At 43.9% G+C, this 24,435-nt stretch overlaps 1 protein-coding gene across 5 annotated transcripts in view; it reads left to right on the top strand.

The window, feature by feature from the left end:
• RUSC2 (RUN and SH3 domain containing 2) overlaps positions 1–24,435 on the top strand; it is a 98,992-nt gene that overhangs the window by 56,607 nt on the left and 17,950 nt on the right. For 3 of the 5 annotated variants that reach the window (XM_073618162.1, XM_073618163.1, XM_073618165.1), the window contains exons 3-9: positions 3,577–4,365; positions 7,280–7,471; positions 9,147–9,281; positions 11,601–11,677; positions 17,121–17,295; positions 23,920–24,025; positions 24,159–24,205. In XM_073618162.1, the coding sequence (XP_073474263.1) occupies positions 3,577–4,365; positions 7,280–7,471; positions 9,147–9,281; positions 11,601–11,677; positions 17,121–17,295; positions 23,920–24,025; positions 24,159–24,205 (1,521 nt within the window). The remainder of the gene's footprint in view (positions 1–3,576; positions 4,366–7,279; positions 7,472–9,146; positions 9,282–11,600; positions 11,678–17,120; positions 17,296–23,919; positions 24,026–24,158; positions 24,206–24,435) is intronic. The other 2 variants (XM_073618166.1, XM_073618167.1) reach the window with 2 other exon arrangements.

The raw sequence follows: 24,435 nt of genomic DNA, 5'->3' as shown, positions 1-24,435 counted from the left end.
TCTAACAATATATCAAGTTCCCCTTTTACATAATGAATTTAGCATATGAATTGGGATACAGCAGCACCAAAATCCCACAGACAATTCTCCCGGTTGCTGAGCGACGTCATTAAAAGTCTTGTGAACTTCCTGAGAAATCACAGCGGTTTCTGTTCTGGCCTGAATGAGATGAATACAAATTTTTCGGGAAGGGGGTATCTGGGCCGATGCCAGAAGCAGTGAGCTGTTGATCCTGATCCGAGTACTAATTTGCCATCATTATGACATGGATGTGTGATTTCTGGAGAATTCGTATGGCCGGGAATCAGACCTCACTGCACACGGAGCAACAGTGATTGGATGAACATTGCGATTTTTTTTTTCTAAATGGGACAGGCTGCGTATGCAATTTTATCTGACTTTGACTACTTAATTATGATCCCAGAAATGAACTGAGAATAGGTAGAAGCACAGAGGAGAAACAGCCTTGTTGGCTTCCGTAAATCCATACATACAATAATACATTTTACCAAAATAACCCGAAAATAAGAGAAATAAGGTCAGAATTAATGGGCTGCATGCAACCTGATTCTAAAGCATCTCAATGTATTCCTCTGTGTGCCTTCTACAGCCTCCTTCTTCACTATGCTCTCATCCTGTATCATTGACAACAATGCTATCACCATTAGATACCCTTGATAAATGGATGTGTAGAAAAATAAAAAATAGACAATAATAAGTGAAACACACATACAGTATCCCATGGGAGCAGGGCATATTACATGAGAGCAGGGCACATTATATGGGAGCAGGGCATATTACATGAGAGCAGGGCACATTACATGGGAGCAGGGCACATTACATGGGAGCAGGGCATATTACATGAGAGCAGGGCACATTACATGGGAGCAGGGCACATTACATGGGAGCAGGGCATGTTACATGGGAGCATGGCAAATTACATGGGAGCAGGGCACATTATGTAGAAGCAGGGCACATTACATGGGAGCAGGGCACAATACGTGGGAGCAGGGCACATTACATGGGAGCAGGGCACATTACACGGGAGCAGGGCATATTACATGGGAGCAAGGCACATTATGTGGGAGCAGGGCACATTACATGGGAGCAGGGCACAATACGTGGGAGCAGGAAACATTACATGGAATCAGGGCATATTATATGAGAGTGGGCCACATTACATGAGAGTAGGGCACATTACATGGGAGCAGGGCATATTACATGGGAGCAGGGCACATTACATGGGAGCAGGAAACATTACATGGAAGCAGGGCACATTATATGAGAGTGGGCCACATTACATGAGAGTAGGGCACATTACATGGGAGCAGGGCATATTACATGGGAGCAGGGCACATTACATGGGAGCAGGGCATATTACATGAGAGCAGGGCACATTACATGGGAGCAGGGCACATTACATGGGAGCAGGGCATGTTACATGGGAGCATGGCAAATTACATGGGAGCAGGGCACATTATGTACGAGCAGGGCACATTACATGGGAGAAGGGCACAATACGTGGGAGCAGGGCACATTACATGGGAGCAGGGCATATTACATGGGAGCAGGGCACATTATGTGGGAGCAGGGCACATTACATGGGAGCAGGGCACAATACGTGGGAGCAGGGCATGTTACATGGGAGCATGGCAAATTACATGGGAGCAGGGCACATTATGTAGGAGCAGGGCACATTACATGGGAGCAGGGCACAATACGTTGGAGCAGGGCACATTACATGGGAGCAGGGCACATTACACGGGAGCAGGGCATATTACATGGGAGCAGGGCACATTATGTGGGAGCAGGGCACATTACATGGGAGCAGGGCACAATACGTGGGAGCAGGAAACATTACATGGAAGCAGGGCACATTATATGAGAGTGGGCCACATTACATGAGAGTAGGGCACATTACATGGGAGCAGGGCATATTACATGGGAGCAGGGCACATTACATGGGAGCAGGGCACATTACATGGGAGCAGGGCATGTTACATGGGAGCATGGCAAATTACATGGGAGCAGGGCACATTATGTACGAGCAGGGCACATTACATGGGAGCAGGGCACAATACGTGGGAGCAGGGCACATTACATGGGAGCAGGGCATATTACTTGGGAGCAGGGCACATTATGTGGGAGCAGGGCACATTACATGGGAGCAGGGCACAATACGTGGGAGCAGGAAACATTACATGGAAGCAGGGCACATTATATGAGAGTGGGCCACATTACATGAGAGTAGGGCACATTATATGGGAGCAGGGCACAATACGTAGGAGCAGGGCATATTACATGGGAGCAGGGCACATTATATGAGAGCAGGGCACATTATGTGGGAGCAGGGAACAATACATGGGAGCAGGGCATATTACATGGGAGCAGGGCACATTACATGGATCACAGCTGCGGACATGGTTAGCCTGTCATTAGTTTATATATGTATACCAATTGTGCTCCAGTAAGGCTCCATTCACTCTTCTGCGATTCCAAAGTGTGTTTGTAGCTGATGACTTTTAATTTTTTTGTTCCTAGGGTTAAGATCCTCTTTAACTTATTCCGCACTCAATCAGGGTCCCTCTAGTGGTGTGACCAGTCCTCTGCAACCTCCTTTCTAAGCCACTCTTAGTCAAAGTTGCATGCTCACCCATCACATGCAATGCAGAGTAAAATCCCAGCATTGTACGTGATGACATTGATGGTACCAACCACAGATGGCAACTTCAAGTGAGATGAGGGCAGCACCAGAGACAGTCAGAAGGCGGGATAGGATAAGCAGAAACGGCACAAGGGGTGGGCAGGAGGGGAAGCTGACCTGGGCACAGCGGAGCAAGGGGACAAAGAATGAATACAGGGCAGTAAATCCATTCAACAGCATGCATTAACAGTGGGGAGGGGGTGCAGTTCAGCATCCTTGCCCTGGTCGCTAGACATACCTGTCCCAGTACTGAGGATAAGTAATTCTGCCTGTTCCTGTACTACCAAGACATAACAAGCATTTAACCCTTTCAGTGGTGGGGGCCCCACTGCAAGAGTAGATTTTTTCTGATTCCTGGATTTGGGATTTGTTTCCTGTGCTGTTACAGGAAGTGAAGGTGGGGACACAGGAAGAAATACAAATCTGACAGGGGTTCTTGCCCTTCCACATTCTGTCCTTTTTTTGGGGGGGAAGTCTATAGGTTTACAAATTTTGATGCTAAAATGTCCTGCAATCCCAGATTAGAGATGTGGGAGTTATGCCACTATTTATTGACTAAGGCCGTCAGTTTTACATCTTTTTTTTTCAAAAGTGCCACCTATTGGTGAATTTTAGAATTACAACTTTCAACTGACAAACTAGTCTGCTGAATAATGCAGACAACAGCAAGCCATGAGTCATAAGCTAGAAGAGATCATCATTTTATATTTATATTGAAATGGGATGAGCTACCATGTGAAGCTCTTCAGGTGTTTGGTGAGCTCATATAGACATGTTTGTGGCTGTTTTTGTTTGACTTATTTTGGAAGTCATTGTTATCTAATGCTGATTGATTGATTGCATTGATTTCCAACATCTGCCTTTTTCCATAGGAATGGGAGCAGAGGCCAAACCAGTGTTCCGCTATAGCAAGGATCAGCGCCCAACCACACTACCCATCCAACCATTCGTGTTCCAGCATCATTTTAGCAAGCCAAAAACTCGCCCACTGCACAGCCACTTCACTTCCAGCCTTTCCCAACTCTATGGATTGTCCAGCAGCCGGTCGTCCAGTCAGCACAATGTGTCAGAGACCCAGTCTTCAGCCCCAGTCACCCTCTCTGGGCAAATGGAAGCAACCTGTGGCCACCCCAAGATGATCAATGTGGCCGGTAAACTGTCTTTGGATGGGCTGGTGAATACAAAAGATGAGCAGAATGTGACCCAGATCCCGGATACAACTCGGCCCTCGCCACTGGGCAGCTACTCTCCCATTAGGAATAACGCCATGTTCTTTCAGAGTTTGGACTCCGGCTCATCTAGCTCTCCATCTCCAGAGAAGACTAAGGAGAACCAGCCTCCCAGAAGCCGCTCCTGCCCAATGTCGGCCAATCTCTTGCCTTTTAGGTCAACGCAAGCCAGGGGCACCACACTTCCGGGAGCAGCCAAACCCACCCGAAAGTATGAGGTCTCCCCTAAAGTAGAGGTTCAGAGGTCGATTGTGAAGCGAGAACCTTTGAAGGAGCCTGGCCTACAGGTATCCAAGCATGGTCTTCCTCCAATCACCTCAGTACCTCTGCTGAACACTGTCCTTCATGAGGTCACCAACGACAATCCTACAATTGAAGACAGCAAAGTGAAAACTTTTCCTGAGAAGGTCATGATGTCAAGACCAATGAATGGTAAGAAAATTCCGTTTTTTTCTACTTATCAACAAAAATGTTTTTTTTCTTTATAGGGTGGATGACTTTTTGTGCAGAGTTCTTCCCGTGCTTCCAACTTTCTCATGTAGACTAGAATGACATCACCACCTGCATGAAGCCTCCTGGGATACCCATGTCATAGATCCCAGGAGGCTTTGGGGCTGTGTGGAACCCACTGCCCATGCTTAGTGAGTGTTATCTGAAGGCCAGCTGCCATGACCTAGTCTCTTGGTAACGAAACAAAGAAAATGGCAATGCGGAACCTAGATTGCAGATTGATTGTTTTTGGCGGATAATGGCAGGACAAAGCTTGATTCGCTGGATGGGTGAGTATGCTAATCCAGCTCAGCAACCAGGTAAGAAGGGGATTCAAATTAAAATAAACCCCAGAAGGGTGAAGTGAATTTGTTGCAAAGTTTCCTACCTGGACCTCCTGCCAGTAGCAGCATTTTCTGTTGCTGACTGATAACACCAAGGGGTGTATTTATTAAAAAATTGCATAGCAGTTCTCCCAGTGAAAGTGCATTTTCAGTAGAATAGGGCAAAAATTATTGTTTTTAGGCAATTTCTTGTGCTGGACAAATGTTTTTCATTGATATATGATGAACAATATTCACACCACTAGATGGCACTAAATATCCAAAAAAATTATACTTGGTGCCATCTAGTGGCCATATGTGCTATTTTTCCTTTTAAATCAATCATAAACATTTGTCCAGCACAGGAAATGGCCTAAGGCCTCTTGCACACTGTATGTTTTTGCAGCTGCTTCTAGGGGTGTCAGGCATTTTTTCCCCCCTAAACTAAACTGCCCTCTATGTTAGCCTATGTGTGCATATGCTAGTCGCATTTAGCGCTTCAGCGTTAATTCATTTCAATGGCCAGAATGAATAATTATCCTGGCCACTGAAATGAATTAATGCCCAAGTTCTTGACCTCTTTAAACGTGCTTAAAAGCTTGTAAAGTCTTGTAAAAGCTTTAGACATTTTTAGGGCTCATGCATACTGCAGCTCAAAAAAAAAAAAAAGCAGCTCTCTCGGCTCTCTCCCTCCTCATTAGTCATGGAGGCAGCAGCTGGAGCCACAGTCAATAATAGCCAGTGAGCAATGGCCTCACTGGGGGGGGGCAGAGGGGGAGCTGACCCCCCCAACATTATGCTGTGCCCCCCAATTAAAAAAAAAAAAAGCCTTTTTGTGAAAAAAAAAAAAAGCCTTTTTGTAAAAAAAAAAATGTCTTTTTGTTTGCATTCGTAGCGGATGCACCACATCTTACTCAGGCCGCCGCTGGAGTAACACAGTCTCTATTGAGAAGGAGAGCGCCTCCAGTCAGCTCCTGCGGGTGATTCCTCCCCCCTCCCTCTGCTCGCTGACACTGCATAATGCGAGCGCTCACACAACCACGGCCGCCCGATCTGCTCCTTCCCCTGCATCCTCATTGGCAGGGAGAAGAGCGAGTTGCAGGAAGGACTCCACCAGGACTCTCAGCTACTGAAAGAACAGACTGATTTCTCCAGTCCTAAGGACAGGAGAACCAGCCTGTAAATTCCAAGAGATGCCAGACCAGCGCAGGGGCAGGACAGCAAGAGGGGGCTGGGGAACCCCACAGTGGCAGAACACCAGGGCCCGGTGGCAAGACAACCTTTGCAACCCTGATAGTTCTCCCACTGCCTTTGAACCCTTATATTTTCTTGGTATGCTGGTGACATATATCTCTTGTTTTCTGCCACCCTGGGGGGCCCCAATACAGGAAGGGAGCTTACTGCAGAACATGTGAAAGGGCCATTGTGGGATCGTAGTAAAGGGCCCCAGGATATATATATATATATATATATATATATATATATATATATATATATATATATATATATAATTGTATTTTATAGTTGCCTCCCTACTTTTGTCCCTGTCCCCCCATGTGCCCCCCCCTAAATATGAACTGCCAGTGAGGAGGGAGCAGGGGCAGGGCTGAGCCACACTGAGCTGAGCCACAGAGAAGCTGACTCTGGATTAAGCCCACACAAGTGCCCCCATAGCAAGCAGCTTGCTATGGTGAGCATTTGACAAGGGGGAGGTGCCAGAAGTGCCGGCAGGGGGGGCCTGAGAAGAGGAGGATCGGGGCTGCTCCGTGCAAAACCATTACAAAGAGCAGGTAAGTATGACATAACAAATCCTTTACAATCACTATAAATATTATTGATTGGAAATAAACAAAACAGGAAAATAATGGCTTAGAGGAAAAGGTAAAGAAGGAATTAATTAAATTAATTATAGCTTGAGAGGGTAACATGTAGGGTTAATAAGTGGTTTAGTAGGAACAAATTTTATTTTTCAAAAAGTTGTTTAACTTCTCAGGTTGCTTTTATTGACATATTATGTTTCTTGAAGCTCATCCTTGTAACTGCAGATGAATAAAACAGAGTAAATACAAAAGTAACAATTTTGCTTTTTATCAGTTATCTGGCTTGTGAACATTGTTTATAAACTTTGTATCAGAAGGTCCCATTTTTTGACAGCTGCAACTGCAAGTTTGCTTTCACATGGGCAAATACCTTTAGACAATGGAGTTCATCTGTACCATTGCTCTTCCAAACCCCCCCAAAAAAAACCTTTCATTATAAAATAAAAATACTAGGACTGTGGCTACCTTTCCACAGTTTTTAGTTTATGTTACACAACATACAATATGTCCTCCTGAATGCTGACTGTTTCTTGGTTTTGTCTTTGGCTGTCATCGTTGTCTATCCTGGTCTATATTCCTCATTATGACTAATAACACTTTTATGGTAACTGCTGCTCTGCTCCTGCACGCTCTGCCCTATCACTAATCTTCGCCTCCTCTCTGCTCTTCTCTCTTCTCTAAATTGCTACCGCTGCCTACCATGGGAACTTCTAGCCAATCACCTGTCTCCGCAAGCCCTGAAGTGGAGGGAGTACAGGCGTCGAAACCCACTGGGCCTTGAACGAGTTCATGGGCTGGCGGGACTGGCCGGTAGCCTGGACAGGAGGCAGGAGACGAAAGTAACCAAGAGGAACCACTTCTTCGACTTTCCCGGCAGTATCAATGGCAACCATTTACGGTTTCATGGTGCGGACTGATGGATTGTCATGTGACCAAACATGGGGGTGGGGGGGAAATAGGAGATTAAAGTAGAACTCTAAATCCACCTATCTGACTGTTTCTCAAACAGTTACATTCAAAGCATGCCTTTACGGTTTTCTATCACAGTTGCCAGGGTGCTTATGTCAGCTATCAGCTGATCTTTTAAGTTCTCAAATGGCTGGTGTCATAACTGGTCACATGTAAAGCATAATGGCAACAACCAATCTAAATTGGGCCTAGATGGCACCATCTTTGGCTGTAAAGGGTAAAAGGGTTTAGTTCCACTTTAAGGTAATCAAGAAACACATTGGTGATATACAAAGATAGCAATAGTGTTCACCTTAAAGCCTTCACTCTGTGTTTTTGTAGCCCATATAGGTCTATGAGTGTAACACACCACTGGATATTATTTAATTAAATAATTGACAGCAAAGGATTCCCCACCTCCCATCAATCAATAACACATGATAAACCCAAAAACCCAGTAGTAGTGTTCATTGTTCATTTAATTATACTATATGGCCAAGAGACTGTAGACAACTAAATGAGTTTTTCACTACTATATTAACCACCGATCTTCTGAGAGGCTTTTCCACAAGATGTTAGAGGGTTTCTGAGGGAATACGTGCCCATTTGGGTAAGGTACTGATGTTGGAATGCGAAGACCTGGCTCACGGTCGGTGTTCCAATTCATCCCGAAGATGTTCAGTATAGTTGAGGTCAGCTACTGATGTTGAATAAGAAAACTTGGCTCTCAATGAGCATTTTCATTCATACTCAAGGTGTTTAGTTGGGTTGAGGTCAGGTCCTGATGTTGGATGAAAAGATCTAGCTCTCAACCAGCATTTTAATTAATCTCAAAGGATTTCAGTTGGGTTGAGGTCAGGTCCTGATGTTGGATGAGAAGATCTGGCTTTCAATCAGCATTTTATATAATCTCAAAGGTGCTCATTAGGGTTGAGGTCCAGTTCCAATGTCAAACGAGAAGACCAGGCTTACATTTGTGTTCTAGTCCATCTCAAAGTGTTCACTAGAGTTGGGGCCAGGACTTTATGAAGGCCACTTGAGTCCCTCCACACCAAACTGGTCAAACCATGTCTTTACGGAGCTGGCTTTGTACACAGAGGGACAGTCATGCTGGAACAGAAAAGGACCCACCACAAACCTTTCCCACAAGGTTGGAAGCACACAATAGTTCACAATGCCTTAGTATTTTTTATCATTATCAGTGCCCTTTACTACCGTAGAAACAACTGAACTCAATCATTTGGGGTATTGCCTACAAACATTTGGCCATATAGTGCATAGTACTTCCTTTCTGAGTTAATTACATTACAAATGTTGACGGTTGGCAGGGAATCCCATCTCCTAACAATAATTTTAGTTTGGCCTCCATTATTCCGCCCTGAGGTCAAGGAGTGAGGTGGCAATATGGAACAAGATTGATTTTTAAAAAATGTCTCATCTATAATGATATGCCAGAGAGATTTATTAATACTTGCTGTAGAATGTAAAGCTGTATAATTAGGGCAGATACTCCGCACACTTTCTGTCAGTGATACAGTATATCTCGGGTTCTAGGACTCTTCATATCCTCCTGATGACCTTCATCTATTTAGTTTTCATTCTTATACATCTAATTATTAATTCCTCTCCACAGGAAAGCCTTCGTCTCTCAGTTCCAGTGATTTTTTCCCGGATTATTTTTCCGTCACAGAGCGCCCCCCAGCTGAGTTTTGTCTGTCTCCTGATGGCAGCACCGAATCTGTCTCCATCGATCTCTTACAGAAGAGAGGTGAGTAGTTCAGTAATATTATGTGTAAGAGGACCTGCCTTTTTTTTTTTTTTTTGACAAAGAAAGTGCAACATTGTTGGTACATATAAAAACCCCAATAAAAATCAGCGACAACCCATATTGAAGGTACAGTATTGTCCAAAACTACAGAGGAAAATTATCTGGGGGTGCTTATTTCATCAGTAGAGGGATCACCAGCAGGAGGAAGGAGGTCCTGATTCCTCTCTCTATATATATTTATATCACTAGAGGGATCACCAGCAGGAGGAAGGAGGTCCTGATTCCTCTCTCTATATATATTTATATCACTAGAGGGATCACCAGCAGGAGGAAGGAGGTCCTGATTCCTCTATATAGATCTTTATATCACTAGAGGGATCACCAGCAGGAGGAAGGAGGTCCTGATTCCTCTATATAGATCTTTACATCACTAGAGGGGTCACCAGCAGGAGGAAGGAGGTCCTGATTCCTCTCTTTATATCACTACAGGGGTCACCAGGAGGAGGAAGGAGGTCCTGATTCCTATATATAGATCTTTATTTCCCTAGAGGGATCACCAGCAGGAGGAAGGAGGTCCTGATTCCCCTGTATAGATCTTTATATCACTAGAGGGCAGGCATGTACTGGCCATTGGGACTACAGGGAGTTTCCCGGTGGGCCGATGGCTCAGTGGGCCGATTTCAGTGACAGTGGACCGCTGCCTCCCTCCAGTCCTCTGTCCCCCCCCCCCCGCAGTGCTCACCTCCTCTCCCTGGCTAGTTATGCAGCGCGCCTGAATACAGACATGATGCTCAGGAGTCAACACTTAGAAGCTCATCATACGATCTGGAAGGAGGGCGGCCTCACTTTCCTGCCTAATCTTGTTCCATTGGGGGGGGGCGCCAAACTGATTCTTTGCCCCAGGTGAAATAATTTCTAGCTTCCCCACTGATACTGCCTATAAGAGAAATAATGTAAAACGGCTAATAGCTAGTGGGGGGGGGGGGGGGGGGGCTTGGGTGGCAAGCCGGCATGGGAGAGACCTGTCAAAGTGGGCCAGTCTGGGTGAAGTCCAGGGCCAAATTTTTGTCCCAGTCCAGCCCTGCTAGAGGGGTCACCAGGAGGAGGAAGGAGGTCCTGATTCCTCTATATAGATCTTTATTTCCCTAGAGGGATCACCAGCAGGAGGAAGGAGGTCCTGATTCCTCTATATAGATCTTGATATCACGAGGGGAATCACCAGAAGGAGGAAGGAGGTCCTGATTCCTCTATATAGATCTTTATATCACTAGAGGGATCACCAGCAGGAGGAAGGAGGTCCTGATTCCTCTATATAGATATTTATATCATTAGAGGGAACACCAGCAGGAGGAAGGAGGTCCTGATTCCTCTCTCTATATATATTTATATCACTAGAGGGATCACCAGCAGGAGGAAGGAGGTCCTGATTCCTCTATATAGATCTTTATATCACTAGAGGGATCACCAGCAGGTGGAAGGAGGTCCTGATTCCTCTATATAGATCTTTAAATCACTAGAGGGGTCACCAGTGGGAGGAAGGAGGTCCTGATTCCTCTATATAGATCTTTACATCACTAGAGGGATCACCAGCAGGAGGAAGGAGGTCCTGATTCCTCTCTTTATATCACTAGAGGGGTCACCAGGAGGAGGAAGGAGGTCCTGATTCCTCTATATAGAGCTTTATATCTCTAGAAGGATCACCAGCAGGAGGAAGGAGGTCCTGATTCCCCTGTATAGATCTTTATATCACTAGAGGGGTCACCAGGAGGAGGAAGGAGGTCCTGATTACTCTATATAGATCTTTATTTCCCTAGAGGGATCACCAGCAGGAGGAAGGAGGTCCTGATTCCCCTGTATAGATCTTTATATCACTAGAGGGATCACCAGCAGGAGGAAGGAGGTCCTGATTCCTCTATATAGATCTTGATATCACGAGGGGAATCACCAGAAGGAGGAAGGAGGTCCTGATTCCTCTATATAGATCTTTATATCACTAGAGGGGTCACCAGCTGGAGGAAGGAGGTCCTGATTCTTCTATATAGATCTTTATATCACTAGAGGGGTCACCAGCTGGAAGAAGGAGGTCCTGATTCCTCTATATAGATCTTTATTTCCCTAGAGGGATCACCAGCAGGAGGAAGGAGATCTTTATTAGAGGAAGTCTCATACAGGATTACTGGCCAGATCTGGAAGGAATACACAAAGCACACCACGGTTCCAGAAGAATACACATGACAATATTTGCAGATCAGCGTTAGTTCAGCGGTAATTAATGCTCGTGGTATTATTGACTTTGCGATGCATTTCCTGTCTCCCCAGGGCTGGTGAAGGCCGTCAATATTGCCGTGGATCTGATTGTGGCTCACTTTGGCACAAGCCGAGACCCCGGAGTAAAGGTAATGAGCCAACACCCTTAAGCCTAAAGTTTTCAAACTATTATGTATTAAAATGCAATTGAATTTTCAGTGTTAAAATCTATCAGTTCGTTTTCTTTAGAAAGCAGTCACAGCCTGAGTAGATAAGCCTGTCCCCTGCCAGCAAGGTGCAGAGAAGGAGCCCTGCTCTGTGGGTGGAAACAGTGTTATCTCTGCAAAGGTCTGACACCCCCCCAGCTAAATCATAGATTGGAGGATGTCCAGCATCATCTAGCGCTTTCCTCCCCAGCCTGACGGTCCCTGGCTCCGCCCCCTCACAATGGGGACTGTCTCTGACTGGAGGACATCCAGCATTATCTAGCGCTTTCCTCCCCAGCCTGACGGTCCCTGGCCCCGCCCCTTTCATTGGGGACTGTCACTGACTGGAGGACATCCAGCATCATCTAGCGATTTAGACCCCAGCCTGACAGTCCCTGACCCCGCCCCTTTCATTCACTTGATTTCAGTTCTTTCAATTGTTCAGACCCAGCAACTCATGTGGGCGTTACCTACCTTGGTCCAGCAACGCCCCCTCCTCCAGGCTGACACCCACCCATCAAGGCATTTTGATATTTGCATAACTCCTCCCAAGAGCCCGCCCACTGCTGCTATCAGGACTGAAAGCTCCTTAGAGCAGTACTGAGGCTCAGGGTGCTGTGATGTTTCCGGGAAGCTATGTACAGCCCCCTGCTGGCCCCTCCCACCAGCCACAATCTGCATGCATTGCCTAGAGAAGCACAGAGACCCAGTGATGACATCATTGGGTCTAAAATAAGGTATGTAATGAAAGCGGAAAGGTTTTATATTAAAAGCGTAATTAAAATGCAGATGAGGAGTAGGAGAGGAGGAAGCAAGGAAGGCAAAATATAAGCAGATTAAAGAACACAATAATGAGCCGGGGCCATGAAGCGGATTAGATTCTCATTAAGCGCACAAAGACATTTCCTGTCCATAAACAACATAAAAGCGGAACTTCAGTCATTTTTTCATCTTTCCATCTATTAAATCTTCTGCCCTTGTTGTTTTAATTTTGGATAGTAACGGCTAGTTTACACTTGCTTCAAAACAAGGCTTCGGACAGGCTTTGTTAAAGCTCTCTGAATGCCAGTCAAAGCTCCTTTCACTAAATAAAATGGTTAGGGGCTTCGGTGGGGCTTGGATGAGGCTTCGATGGGGTTTCTGTGCGGCTTCGGTGGGGCTTTGATGAGGATTTGGTGGGGCTTCAATGAGGCTTCGGTGAGGCTTCGGTGAGGCTTTGATAAGGCTTCGGTGGGGCTTTGGTGAGGCTTTGATAAGGCTTCGGTGGGGCTTTGGTGAGGCTTTGATAAGGCTTCGGTGGGGCTTCAAAGAGGCTTTGGTGGGGCTTCGACGGGCTTTGATAAGGCTTCGGTGGGGCTTTGGTGGAGTTTCAATGAGGCTTTGATGGGGCTTTGGTGAGGCTTCAATGAGGCTTCGGTAGGGCTTCAATGAGGCTTTGGTGGGGCTTTGGTGGAGCTTCCATTGGGCTTCGGTGGGGCTTTGGTGGAGCTTCAAAGGGGCTCCGGTGGGGCTTTGATGAGGCTTTGGTGGAGCTTCGATAGGGCTTCGGTGGGGCTTTGATGAGGCTTTGGTGGGGCTTTGGTAGAGCTTCGATAGGGCTTCGGTGGGGCTTTGATGAGGCTTTGAAGCACCACTAAAGCTACATGGGGTATAATTTTTGAAGAAAAGCAAAAGCAAGATGTAAACAGGACTGTAAGCTAACCATTTTATTTAGTGACAGGAGCTTTGACTGGCATTCAGAGAGCTTTAACAAAGCCTGTCCGAAGCCTAGTTGAATCCGAAGCAAGTGTAAATGAGCCCTCAAACATTTTTTTCTGCCCGTAAATACCTTATACAGCCCACTTCCTGTTTCTTGTCTGGTCAATAGCCTAGGCTTATGACATCATGCACGGCTTACTCTGATGAGATTTTGCCGGGGGGGGGGGGGGGGGGGGGGGTGTGATAAGAGAGCCAATGAGGGCTGCAGAGATGAAGGTGTGTCTGTAGGGTTGCCACCTGTCCGTGATTCACCCGAACAGACCGGGATTGGAATCATGTGTCCGGGTTTTTGTTCACCTGAAACCAGGACACATTATATATAAGTTGGTAACCCTCTCTGTGTGTGTCTGTGTAAATCCAGGAAGTGAACAGGCAGCAGTTTCAGCTGCCCACAGTTAAAATGGCTGCAGCCAGATTCAGTGGAGGGAGATTTCTGCAGCATATTTGACATATACAGCATCACAGTATACCGTATATACTGGAGTATAAGTCGAGTTTTTAAGCACTTTTTTTTTGTGCTGAAAGTGCCCCCCTTGGCTTATACTCGAATCAAGAACTTTTCTGCAGCAGAAAATGACATTTTCCGAACTGAATTTGGGGCCCCGTATCTTGGGGCCACTTGACGCTAGGAACCCCAGATTTGGTGTGCAAACCCAGAGGAACTAGCACTACAACATATCCAAATCTGGGGTTCCTAGCATCAAGTGGCCCCGAGATACAGAGCCCCAAAGTCGGTTCAGAAAATTCTCTTCTGCAGAAAAGTGCTGGACATTTTCCGAACCGACTTTGGGGCCCTGTATCTCGGGGCCACTTGGTGCTAGGAACCCCAGATTTGGTGTGCAAACCCAGAGGAACTAGCACTACAACATATCTAAGGAGTTCTTAGCATCAAGTGGCCACAATATATACGGGGCCCCAAAGTTGGTTCAGAAAATGTCATTCTCTGCTGCAGAAAAGTGCTGGACATTTTCCGAATCGACTTTTGGGCCCCGTATCTCGGGGCCACTTGGTGCTAGGAACCCCAGCTTTGGATATGGATATTTGAATTTGGGATTCCTAGTACCAAGTGGCCCCGAGATACGGGGCCCCAAAGTCGGTCAACTATGTCCATCTCCAGCAATGTCATTTCAGGACCCTTTGGATCCAGAGACCCCAAATTTTGGCTGCAGCTAGGGGGGCATCTAGGAACCCTTAACTACCGAGTTTGAAGTTCGGGGGACCTATGGCTACAAATGGGCACAGTGAGGCTGCAAATGGGCATTGTTGACCCTCTTTTCCACTTACAGTAGCTGTGCATTTCTCACCCTAGGCTTATACTCGAGTCAATAAGTTTTTCCAGTTTTTTGTGGTAAAATTAGATGCCTCGGCTTATATTCGGGTCAACTTATACTAGAGTATATACGGTATATAAAATAATATGCAAAGTGGTTTGAGAGAAGCTTCAGAATGGAAAAGATGTCTTTATTACAAATTATGTGAGCAGACTGCAGTTCTTCTTTAATGACTCAGTGAGCCATACGGGTTATTTATTCTGTATAATGACTGGGAGACATATTGATGGGTCCGGAGAGGTACGGATTCCACAAACCACAAAACATTTTATGACCCGACTGGCTCCATGCGTCAGGTAACCGTCATCACCGCATCCAGCCCAGCTCATCATCCTCATTATAACATAAAACTCCAGCCAAAATGTTATTTATGGGGTGGGGGGAGGGGCTGGTTATAGATATCATTGACCCCCCCCATTGGGGAGACTTCTCCTCACTTCCAGAAACACAGACCCCCCCCCCCCGCCCCCCACCCAGGATCTGCTCCTGGAGGGGATGTTACATTGTTATAACTCAGGTTTCTTATTTGGTGTTAAACCTCTGCTGAGCGTCCCATAGCACTTTTACAGGGCGGCAGCCGTGCGCAGGATCACATACAGTATCTTACAAAAGTGAGTACACCCCTCACGTTTTTGTAAATATTTTATTATACAGTGTACAGCTTGTATAACTATACATTTTCTATCCCCTCAACACACAGCCATTAATATCTAAACCGCTGGCAACAAAAGTGAGTACACCCCTAAGTGAAAATGTCCAAATTGGGCCCAAATATTTTGTGTGGCCACCATTATTTTCCAGCACTGCCTTAACCCTCTTGGGCATGGAGTTCACCAGAGCTTCACAGGTTGTCACTGAAGTCCTCTTCCACTCCTCCATGACGACATCACGGAGCTGGTGGATGTTAGAGACCTTCCGCTCCTCCACCTTCCATTTGAGGATGTCCCACAGATGATCAATAGGGTTTAGGTCTGGAGACATGCTTGGCCAGTCCATCACCTTTACCCTCAGCTTCTTTAGCAAGGCAGTGGTCGTCTTGGAGGTGTGTTTGGGGTCGTTATCATGTTGGAATACTGCCCTGGAGTCTCTGAAGAGAGGAGATCATGCTCTGCTTCAGTATATCACAGTACATGTTGGTATTCATGGTTCCCTCAATGATCTGTAGCTCCCCAGTGCCGGCAGCACTCATGCAGCCCCAGACCATGACACTCCCACCACCATGCTTGACTGTAGACAAGACACACTTGTCTTTGTACTCCTCACCTGGTTGCCACCACACACGCTTGACACCATCTGAACCAAATAAGTTTATCTTGGTCTCATCAGACCACAGGACATGGTTCCAGTAATCCATGTCCTTAGTCTGCTTGTCTTCAGCAAACTGTTTGTGGGCTTTCTTGTGCATCATCTTTAGAAGAGGCTTCCTTCTGGGACAACAGCCATGCAGACCAATTTGATGCAGTGTGTGGCGTATGGTCTGAGCACTGACAGGCTGACCCCCCACCCCTTCAACCTCTGCAGCAATGCTGGCAGCACTCATATGTCTATTTCCCAAAGACAACCTCTGGATATGACGCTGAGCACGTGTACTCAACTTCTTTGGTCGACCATGGTGAGGCCTGAGTGGAACCTGTCCTGATAAACCGCTGTATGGTCTTGGCCACAGTGCTGCAGCTCAGTTTCAGGGTCTTGGCAATCTTCTTATAGCCTAGGGCATCTTTATGTAGAGCAACAATTCTTTTTTTCAGATCCTCAGAGAGTTCTTTGCCATGAGGTGCCATGTTGAACTTCCAGTGACCAGTATGAGAGAGTGAGAGCGATAAAATTTACCACACCTGCTCCCCATTCACACCTGAGACCTTGTAACACTAACGAGTCACATGACACTGGGGAGGGAAAATGGCTAATTGGGCCCAATTTGGACATTTTCACTTAGGGGTGTACTCACTTTTGTTGCCAGCGGTTTAGACATTAATGGCTGTGTGTTGAGTTATTTTTAGGGGACAGAAAATTTACATTGTTATACAAGCTGTACACTCACTACTTTACATTGTAGAAAAGTGTCTATTGTTCAATGTTGTCACATGAAAAGATATGATAAAATATTTACATAAATGTGAGGGGTGTACTCACTTTTGTGAGATACTGTATGTAAAACTAAGATTATACCCACCGAAAAAAAAAAAAAAAAAAAAACAGATATAAAACAGTTTATGAATCTAAAATAAAACTGACCCAAAATGGTTTGCCATTGAGCTGAACTATAAAAAGATATTATTCCTCTTTCTCTTGTTCAGGCCAAGCTGGGGAACAGCTCCGTCAGTCCGAATATTGGACACCTGATTCTGAAATATTTGTGTCCGGCCATCAGGGACATCCTAAGTGACGGCCTCAAGCCCTGGGTCCTGGATGTCATCATTGGCCAGAGAAGGAACGTGCCCTGGAGGGTGGTGGAGGCCTCCACACAGCTGGGTAATCTTATTATAAAAGTCAACCAGTTCTTTTTTTTTATATTCTTGAAGATTTCTTTCATTTTGAGGTTGTACAACATCTGGAACATTCCAAATAAATTATTTCTGGATATATGATTCCTACAGTCACCCACGATGCAAAGATTAATGGCTATAATCATAATACCAACTCTTGGTCAATAGCTGAATTTTTAATGGAGGTTTTTTAGGTTTTTCTAAATGTATTTATTTATTTATTTTTTGTATTTGTGACTTTTTATGATTTTTTTCTTTGTTTTTTTTTTTCATTTTCCTCATGATTTCATTTCATTAATACATTGGTATTTATATACTGCAGTTGTGTCCAATGCATGTCAAAGCAATTTCGTTTTTTTTTTATTTACACACCTTTCTTATGGAGAAAAGGTATTTTGCCTATCATGTAGAGAATATAGCACCACATCCCAAAACATTTAAGAAATTTGAAAAGAGTATATGAGATTTTTAAGGTGCCAAATTAGAACAAAATAATTTTTATAAAAGTAGAAATGTATTCAAACAATAAAAACAGACAAACAAAGAGTAAATATTGATATTACAGTACTAATACATGTGCTGACTGATTTCATCTCTACATGTTTCGCCTTTATAATTGGCTTCTTCAGGAGATATAATTGATATCAGGAACAATAAGCACTAGAAGTAAACAGATTTTTTTGAAAAACAGAACAATCAACAATTATAACAATATTACAGTATATGAATATATACAAATTAGAAAAAAAACTGAAGAAACATTTGTCGACTGAAAAAATGCTTCTTCAATTTTTGTATATATATTCATATATTGTGATATTGTTGTAATTGTTGATTGTTCTGTTTTTCTAAAAATTCTGTTTACTTCTAGTGCTTATTGTGCCTGATATCAATTATATCCCCTGAAGAAGCCAATTATCAAAGTGAAACATGTAGAGATGAAATCAGTCAGCACATGTATTAGTACTGTAATTTCAATATTTACTTTTTGTATCTCTGTTTTTATTGTTTGAATACATTTCTACTTTTATACAAAATAATTTTTATAAAAGTAGAAATTTATTCAAACAATAGCAACAGACAAAGAGTGAATATTGATATTACAGTACTAATTCATGTGCTGACTGATTTCATCTCTACATGTTTCGCCTTTATAATTGGCTTCTTCAGGAGATATAATTGATATCAGGCACAATAAGCACTAGAAGTAAACAGAATTTTTTGAAAAACAGAACAATCAACAATTACAACAATATTACAGTATATGAATATATACAAATTAGAAAAAAAACTGAAGAAACATTTGTCGACTGAAAAAATGCTTCTTCAATTTTTTCTAATTTGTATATATATTCATATATTGTGATATTGTTGTAATTGTTGATTGTTCTGTTTTTCTAAAAATTCTGTTTACTTCTAGTGCTTATTGTGCCTGATACTAATTTTATCTCCTGAAGAAGCCAATTATCAAAGTGAAACATGTAGAGATGAAATCAGTCAGCACATGTATTAGTACTGTAATTTCAATATTTACTTTTTGTATCTCTGTTTTTATTGTTTGAATACATTTCTACTTTTATAAAAATTATTTTGTATAAAAGTAGAAATTTATTAAAACAATAAAAACAGACATACAAAGAGTAAATATTGATATTACAGTACTAATACATGTGCTGACTGATTTCATCTCTACATGTTTCGCCTTGATAATTTTCTTCTTCAGAAGATAAAATTTGCCACCTTAAAAATCCCATATACTCTTTTCAAATTTCTTAAATACACACCTTTCTTATGTTCACTACCTGGTTTCCCTGGAGATACTGATATGTAGCCTGGGCTGCACCGATGCCCTCAGCAAGGCAATGCCCCAAGTGTCTTCAGGGAGATCTTGTACCTAATCTGCAAGATTTCATGAGATCTCACAGTGTTGATGTGATCTGCAGGTGTGAAATGGAACACATGACATCACGCGGCTCATCTCATGCATGTGATGTACAATTTTACATTCCTCTGTTTAACCCCTTGCCGACTGCCCTACGTATATGTACTTTTGCGCGAATACACGTACAGGTACGTGATTTTCACTTCTGGGTCTGTGGCGCGCACCTGCGCCGCCGGTGGCCTGCTATCGCGCCACCTGTGGCTCACTCCTGCTGTGATTGAATACAGCAGGAGCCGAGCGACGGGTCCCAGCAGACCCGATGTCCGCCAGGAACTCGCCGATCATTCCCGACAGAGGCAGAACAGCGGTCTGCCTATGTAAACAAGGCAGGTTGCCATTCTGTTAGTAGGGAAGACAGAGGTCCTGTGTTTCCGCTAAGCAGGAACACGGATCTCTGTCTTCCCACAGTTAAAGCACCTCCCCCACACAGTTAGGAAGCACCTAGGGAAACATTTAACCCTTTGATCGACCCCTGATGTTAACCCCCCTTCCTTGCCAGTGTCATTAGTGTAGTGACAGTGCATATTTTTAGCGCTGATCACCATAATGGAGTCTCTGGTCTCCAAAAAAGTATCAAAAGTGTCACTTAGTGTCCGATGTGTCCTCCACAATGTCGCAGTCCCGCTATAAGTCGCTGATCTCCGCCACTACTAGTAAAAAAAAATAAAATAAATGAAAATTCCATAAAAATATCCCATAGTTTGTAGACGCTATGGGGGTTATTTACGAAAGGCAAACCCACTTTGCACTACAAGTGCAAACTACAATTGCAAATTGTACTTGAAATTGCACTGAAAGTGCACTTGGAAGTGCAGTCGCTGTAAATCTGTGGGGTAGATCTGAAATGAGGGGAAGCTCTGCTGATTTTATTATCCAATCATGTACAAGCTAAAATGCTGTTTCTTTATTTTCCTTGCATGTTCCCCTCGGATCTACAGCGAGTGCACTTCCAAGTGCACTTTCAGTGCAATTTCAAGTGCACTTTGCACTTGTGGTTTGCACTTGTAGTGCAAAGTGGATTTGCCTTTAGTAAAGAACCCCCTATAACTTTTGCGCAAACCAATCAATATACGCTTATTGGGATTTTTTTTTTACCAAAAACATGTAACAGAATACACGTTGGCCTAAATTGATGAAGAAATTTGGTGTTTTACATTTTTTATTGGATATGTTTTATAGCAGAAAGTAAAAAGTATAGTTTTTTTATTTTTTTGTTTCAAGATTGTCGGTCTATTTTTGTGTATAGCACAAAAAATAAAAACCGCAGAGGTGATCAAATACCACCAAAATAAAGCTCTATTTGTGGGGAAAAAAGGACAGTAATTTTATTTGGGTACAATGTCGCACGACCGCGCAATTGTCAGTTAAAAGTACGCAGTGCCGTATCGCAAAAAATGGCCTGGTGATTAGGGGGGTAAATCCTTCTGGAGCTGAAGTGGTTAAAAAAAAGCCTTCACTGAGATTTTTGGGTTAAAGTGGTTGTAAACCCTTACATGGACCCAGTGACTGGCCTCAGGTGATACACAGAGATTAAACTCATCTTCCTACATACGTTGTACTTGTTTATCTGCAGTCTTCTCTTCTCTTCTCTTCATCAGTTTAAAGTGCAGAATTTATACAGCATCTCTGAGCTGTCAGAAAAAAAGGGGGCGGGGAGCTGAAGTTACCCTCTGCAGAGCTCAGTGCGGAGAGCTCTGAGAGCTGATTGGAGGGAAGGTACACACCCCCCCTCCACACAGCACACAGGAACAGAGCTGAGGCTGTGAATCAGCTGGAGGTCCCTCCCCTGTCACCATTTATCTCTTGGTGTCAGGAAAACTTGTCAGAAGTGGCTCATGCTGTTAGCAGAGGAAGGAAGCAGCAGACAGAAATGACACTTAGTGCTCTGGATTGAGACAAGTGCACACTATAGAGGGATATGCTTTGTTCAGATTTTATGTTTGAGGTTTACAACCACTTTATGGCTTTTTTTTTCTTCTTTAAACAGACAAAGGCTATTGTCCTATGGGACATGCGCGAGACGAGCGGCATGACATCATGATGCACCCCCATCTTGTGCATGTGCACTACAACTGACCCTGGTGACCACTGTCACCGAGACAGAAATTGATGGAAAATCTAAAATTCTACAGATGTTACCAGAAAAAGAAGTAAGGGGAAACCTTCCATTGGGGACACCAGTTTCCCCATCGCTTTGGAAAGATTTCCCTTCACTTCCCATCGCTTCTTCAGGACAGGAAGTGAAGTGAAATCTCCCCAGTGGAGCACAGGCAGCGAAAAGTAAACCAATAAGGGATTTAACCTATCCCTTCCTTACCCACAACTAAGGAGAAAAGTCATGGCTACACACACACCAACATGCACACTTTATGGATAAATCCAGTGAGGTCCCCCCCCCTTTGCCCACCCTTCCCTGAATGTTGTGGGTAACAGAGGGGTTAGCACTTTATTTTATTTGGGATTTTATGTGATAGACCAACACAAAGCGGCACATAATTGTGAAGTGGAAGGAAAATGATAAATGGTTTTCAGACTTTTTTTACAAATAAATATGTGAAAAGTGTGGTGTGCATTTGTATTCATCCCCGCTTTACTCTGATACCCCTAACTAAAATCTAGTAGAACCAATTGCCTTCAGAAGTCACCTAATTAGTACATAGAGTCCACCTGTGTGTAATTTAATCTCAGTATATATACAGCTGTTCTGTGAAGCCCTCAGAGGTTTGTTAGAGAACCTTTGTGAACAAACAGCATCATGAAGGCCAAGGAACATACCAGACAGGTCAGGGATAAAGTTGTGGAGAAGTATAAAGCATGGTTAGGTTATAAAAAAAAAATTCCCAAGCTTTGAACTTCTCACGGAGCACTGTTTAATCCATCATCCGGAAATGGGAAGAGTATGGCACAACTATAAACCTACCAAGACATGGCCGTCCACCTAAACTGACAGGCCGGGCAAGGAGAGCATCATCAGAGAAGAGCCAAGAGGTCCATGGTAACTCTGGAGGAGCTGCAGAGATCCACAGCTCAGGTGGGAGAATCTGTCCACAGGACAACTATTAGTCGTGTTCTCCACAAATCTGGTCTTTATGGAAGAGTGACAAGAAGAAAGACATTGTTGTCAGAAAACCATAAGAAGTTCCGTTTGCAGTTTGTGAGAAGCCATGTGGGGGACACAGCAAACATGTGGAAGAAGGTGCTCTGGTCAGATGAGAACAAAATAGAACTTTTTGGCCTAAAAGCAAAACACTTTGTATGGCGGAAAACTAACACTGAACACACCATCCCCACTGTTAAACATGGTGGTGGCGGCATCATGTTGTGGGGATGCTTTTCTTCAGCAGGGACAGGGAAGCTTATCAGAGTTGATGGGAAGATGGATGGAGCCAAATACAGGACAATCTTAGAAGAAAACCTGTTATGGGGCGTACACACGGTCGGACTTTTCGTCTACAAAAGTCCGACAGCCTGTCCGACAGACTTCCGGCGGACTTTCGGCGGACTTGCGGCAGACTTTCTAACGAACGGACTTGCCTACACACGACCACACAAAAGTCCGACGGATTCGTACGTGATGACGTACACCGGACTAAAATAAGGAAGTTCATAGCCAGTAGCCAATAGCTGCCCTAGTGTGGGTTTTTGTCCGTCGGACTAGCATACAGACGAGCGGATTTCGGGGTCCGTCGTAGTTACGACGTAAAGATTTGAAGCATGTTTCAAATCTAAAGTCCGTCGGATTTGAGGCTGAAAAAGTCCGCTGAAAGTCCGGAGAAGCCCACACACGATCGAATTACCAGCCAGCTTTAGTCCGTCGGCGTCCGTTGGACTTTTGTAGACGAAAAGTCTGACCGTGTGTACGCCCCATTAGAGTCTGCAAAAGACTTGAGACTGGGGCGGAGGTTCACCTTCCAGCAGGACAACAACCCTAAACATACAGCCAGAGCTACAATGGAATGGTTTAGATCAAAGCATATTCATGTGTTAGAATGGTCCAGTCAAAGTCCAGACCTAAATCACATTGAGAATCTGTAGCAAGACTTGAAAATTGCTGTTCACAGACGCTCTCCATCCAATTTGACAGAGTTTGAGCTATTTTGCAAAGCAGAATGGGCAAAAATGTCCCTCTCTAGATGTACAAAGCTGGTAGAGACATCCCCAAAAAGACTTGTAGCTGTAATTGCAGTGAAAGGCGGTTCTACAAAGTATTGACTCCGGGGGGCGCCATACAAATGTACCCCACACTTTTCACATATTTATTTGTAAAAAAAAATGAAAACCATTTATCATTTTCCTTCCACTTCACAATTATGTGCCACTTTGTGTTGGTCCATCACATAAAATCCCAATAAAATACATTTATGTTTTTGGTTGTAACATGACAAAATTTGGAAATTTTGCAAGGTGTATGAATACTTTTTCAAGGCATTGTATCTGTATGTATGAATCGTGAGTTAGGGACCTTAGATTGTAAGCTCCTTGAGGGCAGGGAGTGATGTGAGTGTACAATATGATATAAAATGTAAAGCGCTGCGTAAATTGACGGCGCTATATAGGTACCGGTAATAAATAAAATAATATTTACTATATATCAGAACTTTTCTTTTTTTTATTAATTCAGACTTAGGATAATGTATTAGAACTTGAACATATTATGCTTTTCCCCAGGTCCTTCTACCAAACTGCTGTACACTTTGTGCCACAAGGTTAACCAGTTTTCTGAGCTGTCCAATCACAGTCTGCGATTCAACGCCTTCATCTTTGGGCTTCTTAAGTAAGTCTTATAGATTTGGTGTACAGGTCAAACTTTAGAAACGTATTTAAATGATTTTGTTCCATTTGGGATGACCCCTTGAGAATGTAATCAACTGGACTCATCACTTTTCTTTGCTTTCTTTTTTTCTTAGCATCCGGTCGGTTGAGTTTTGGTTTAACCACCTGCATAACCACGAAGGTGCGTATCTCGGATTGCATTGCAAACAATTCCATTGAAACAACAATGCAAGGACAAAGCTTAGCTATGGATTTATTAGCATTGTTATATTGATCCAGCTTAGACCAATGTACATGAATATGGTACTGATGTATGAACATCAGATTCTTGGCAGAAAGTCCCTGCGTAAGAAAACGTGAAAATAGACTATATAGCAAATGCGCGCATTTGTGAGTTTTCACGCATACGCA

Source organism: Aquarana catesbeiana, linkage group LG01 (genome assembly GCF_042186555.1).
Source record: "Aquarana catesbeiana isolate 2022-GZ linkage group LG01, ASM4218655v1, whole genome shotgun sequence".
Taxonomy (NCBI): domain Eukaryota; kingdom Metazoa; phylum Chordata; class Amphibia; order Anura; family Ranidae; genus Aquarana; species Aquarana catesbeiana.
Note: the sequence above shows the minus strand (reverse complement) of the source record. Positions and strands in the feature narration are given on the sequence as shown.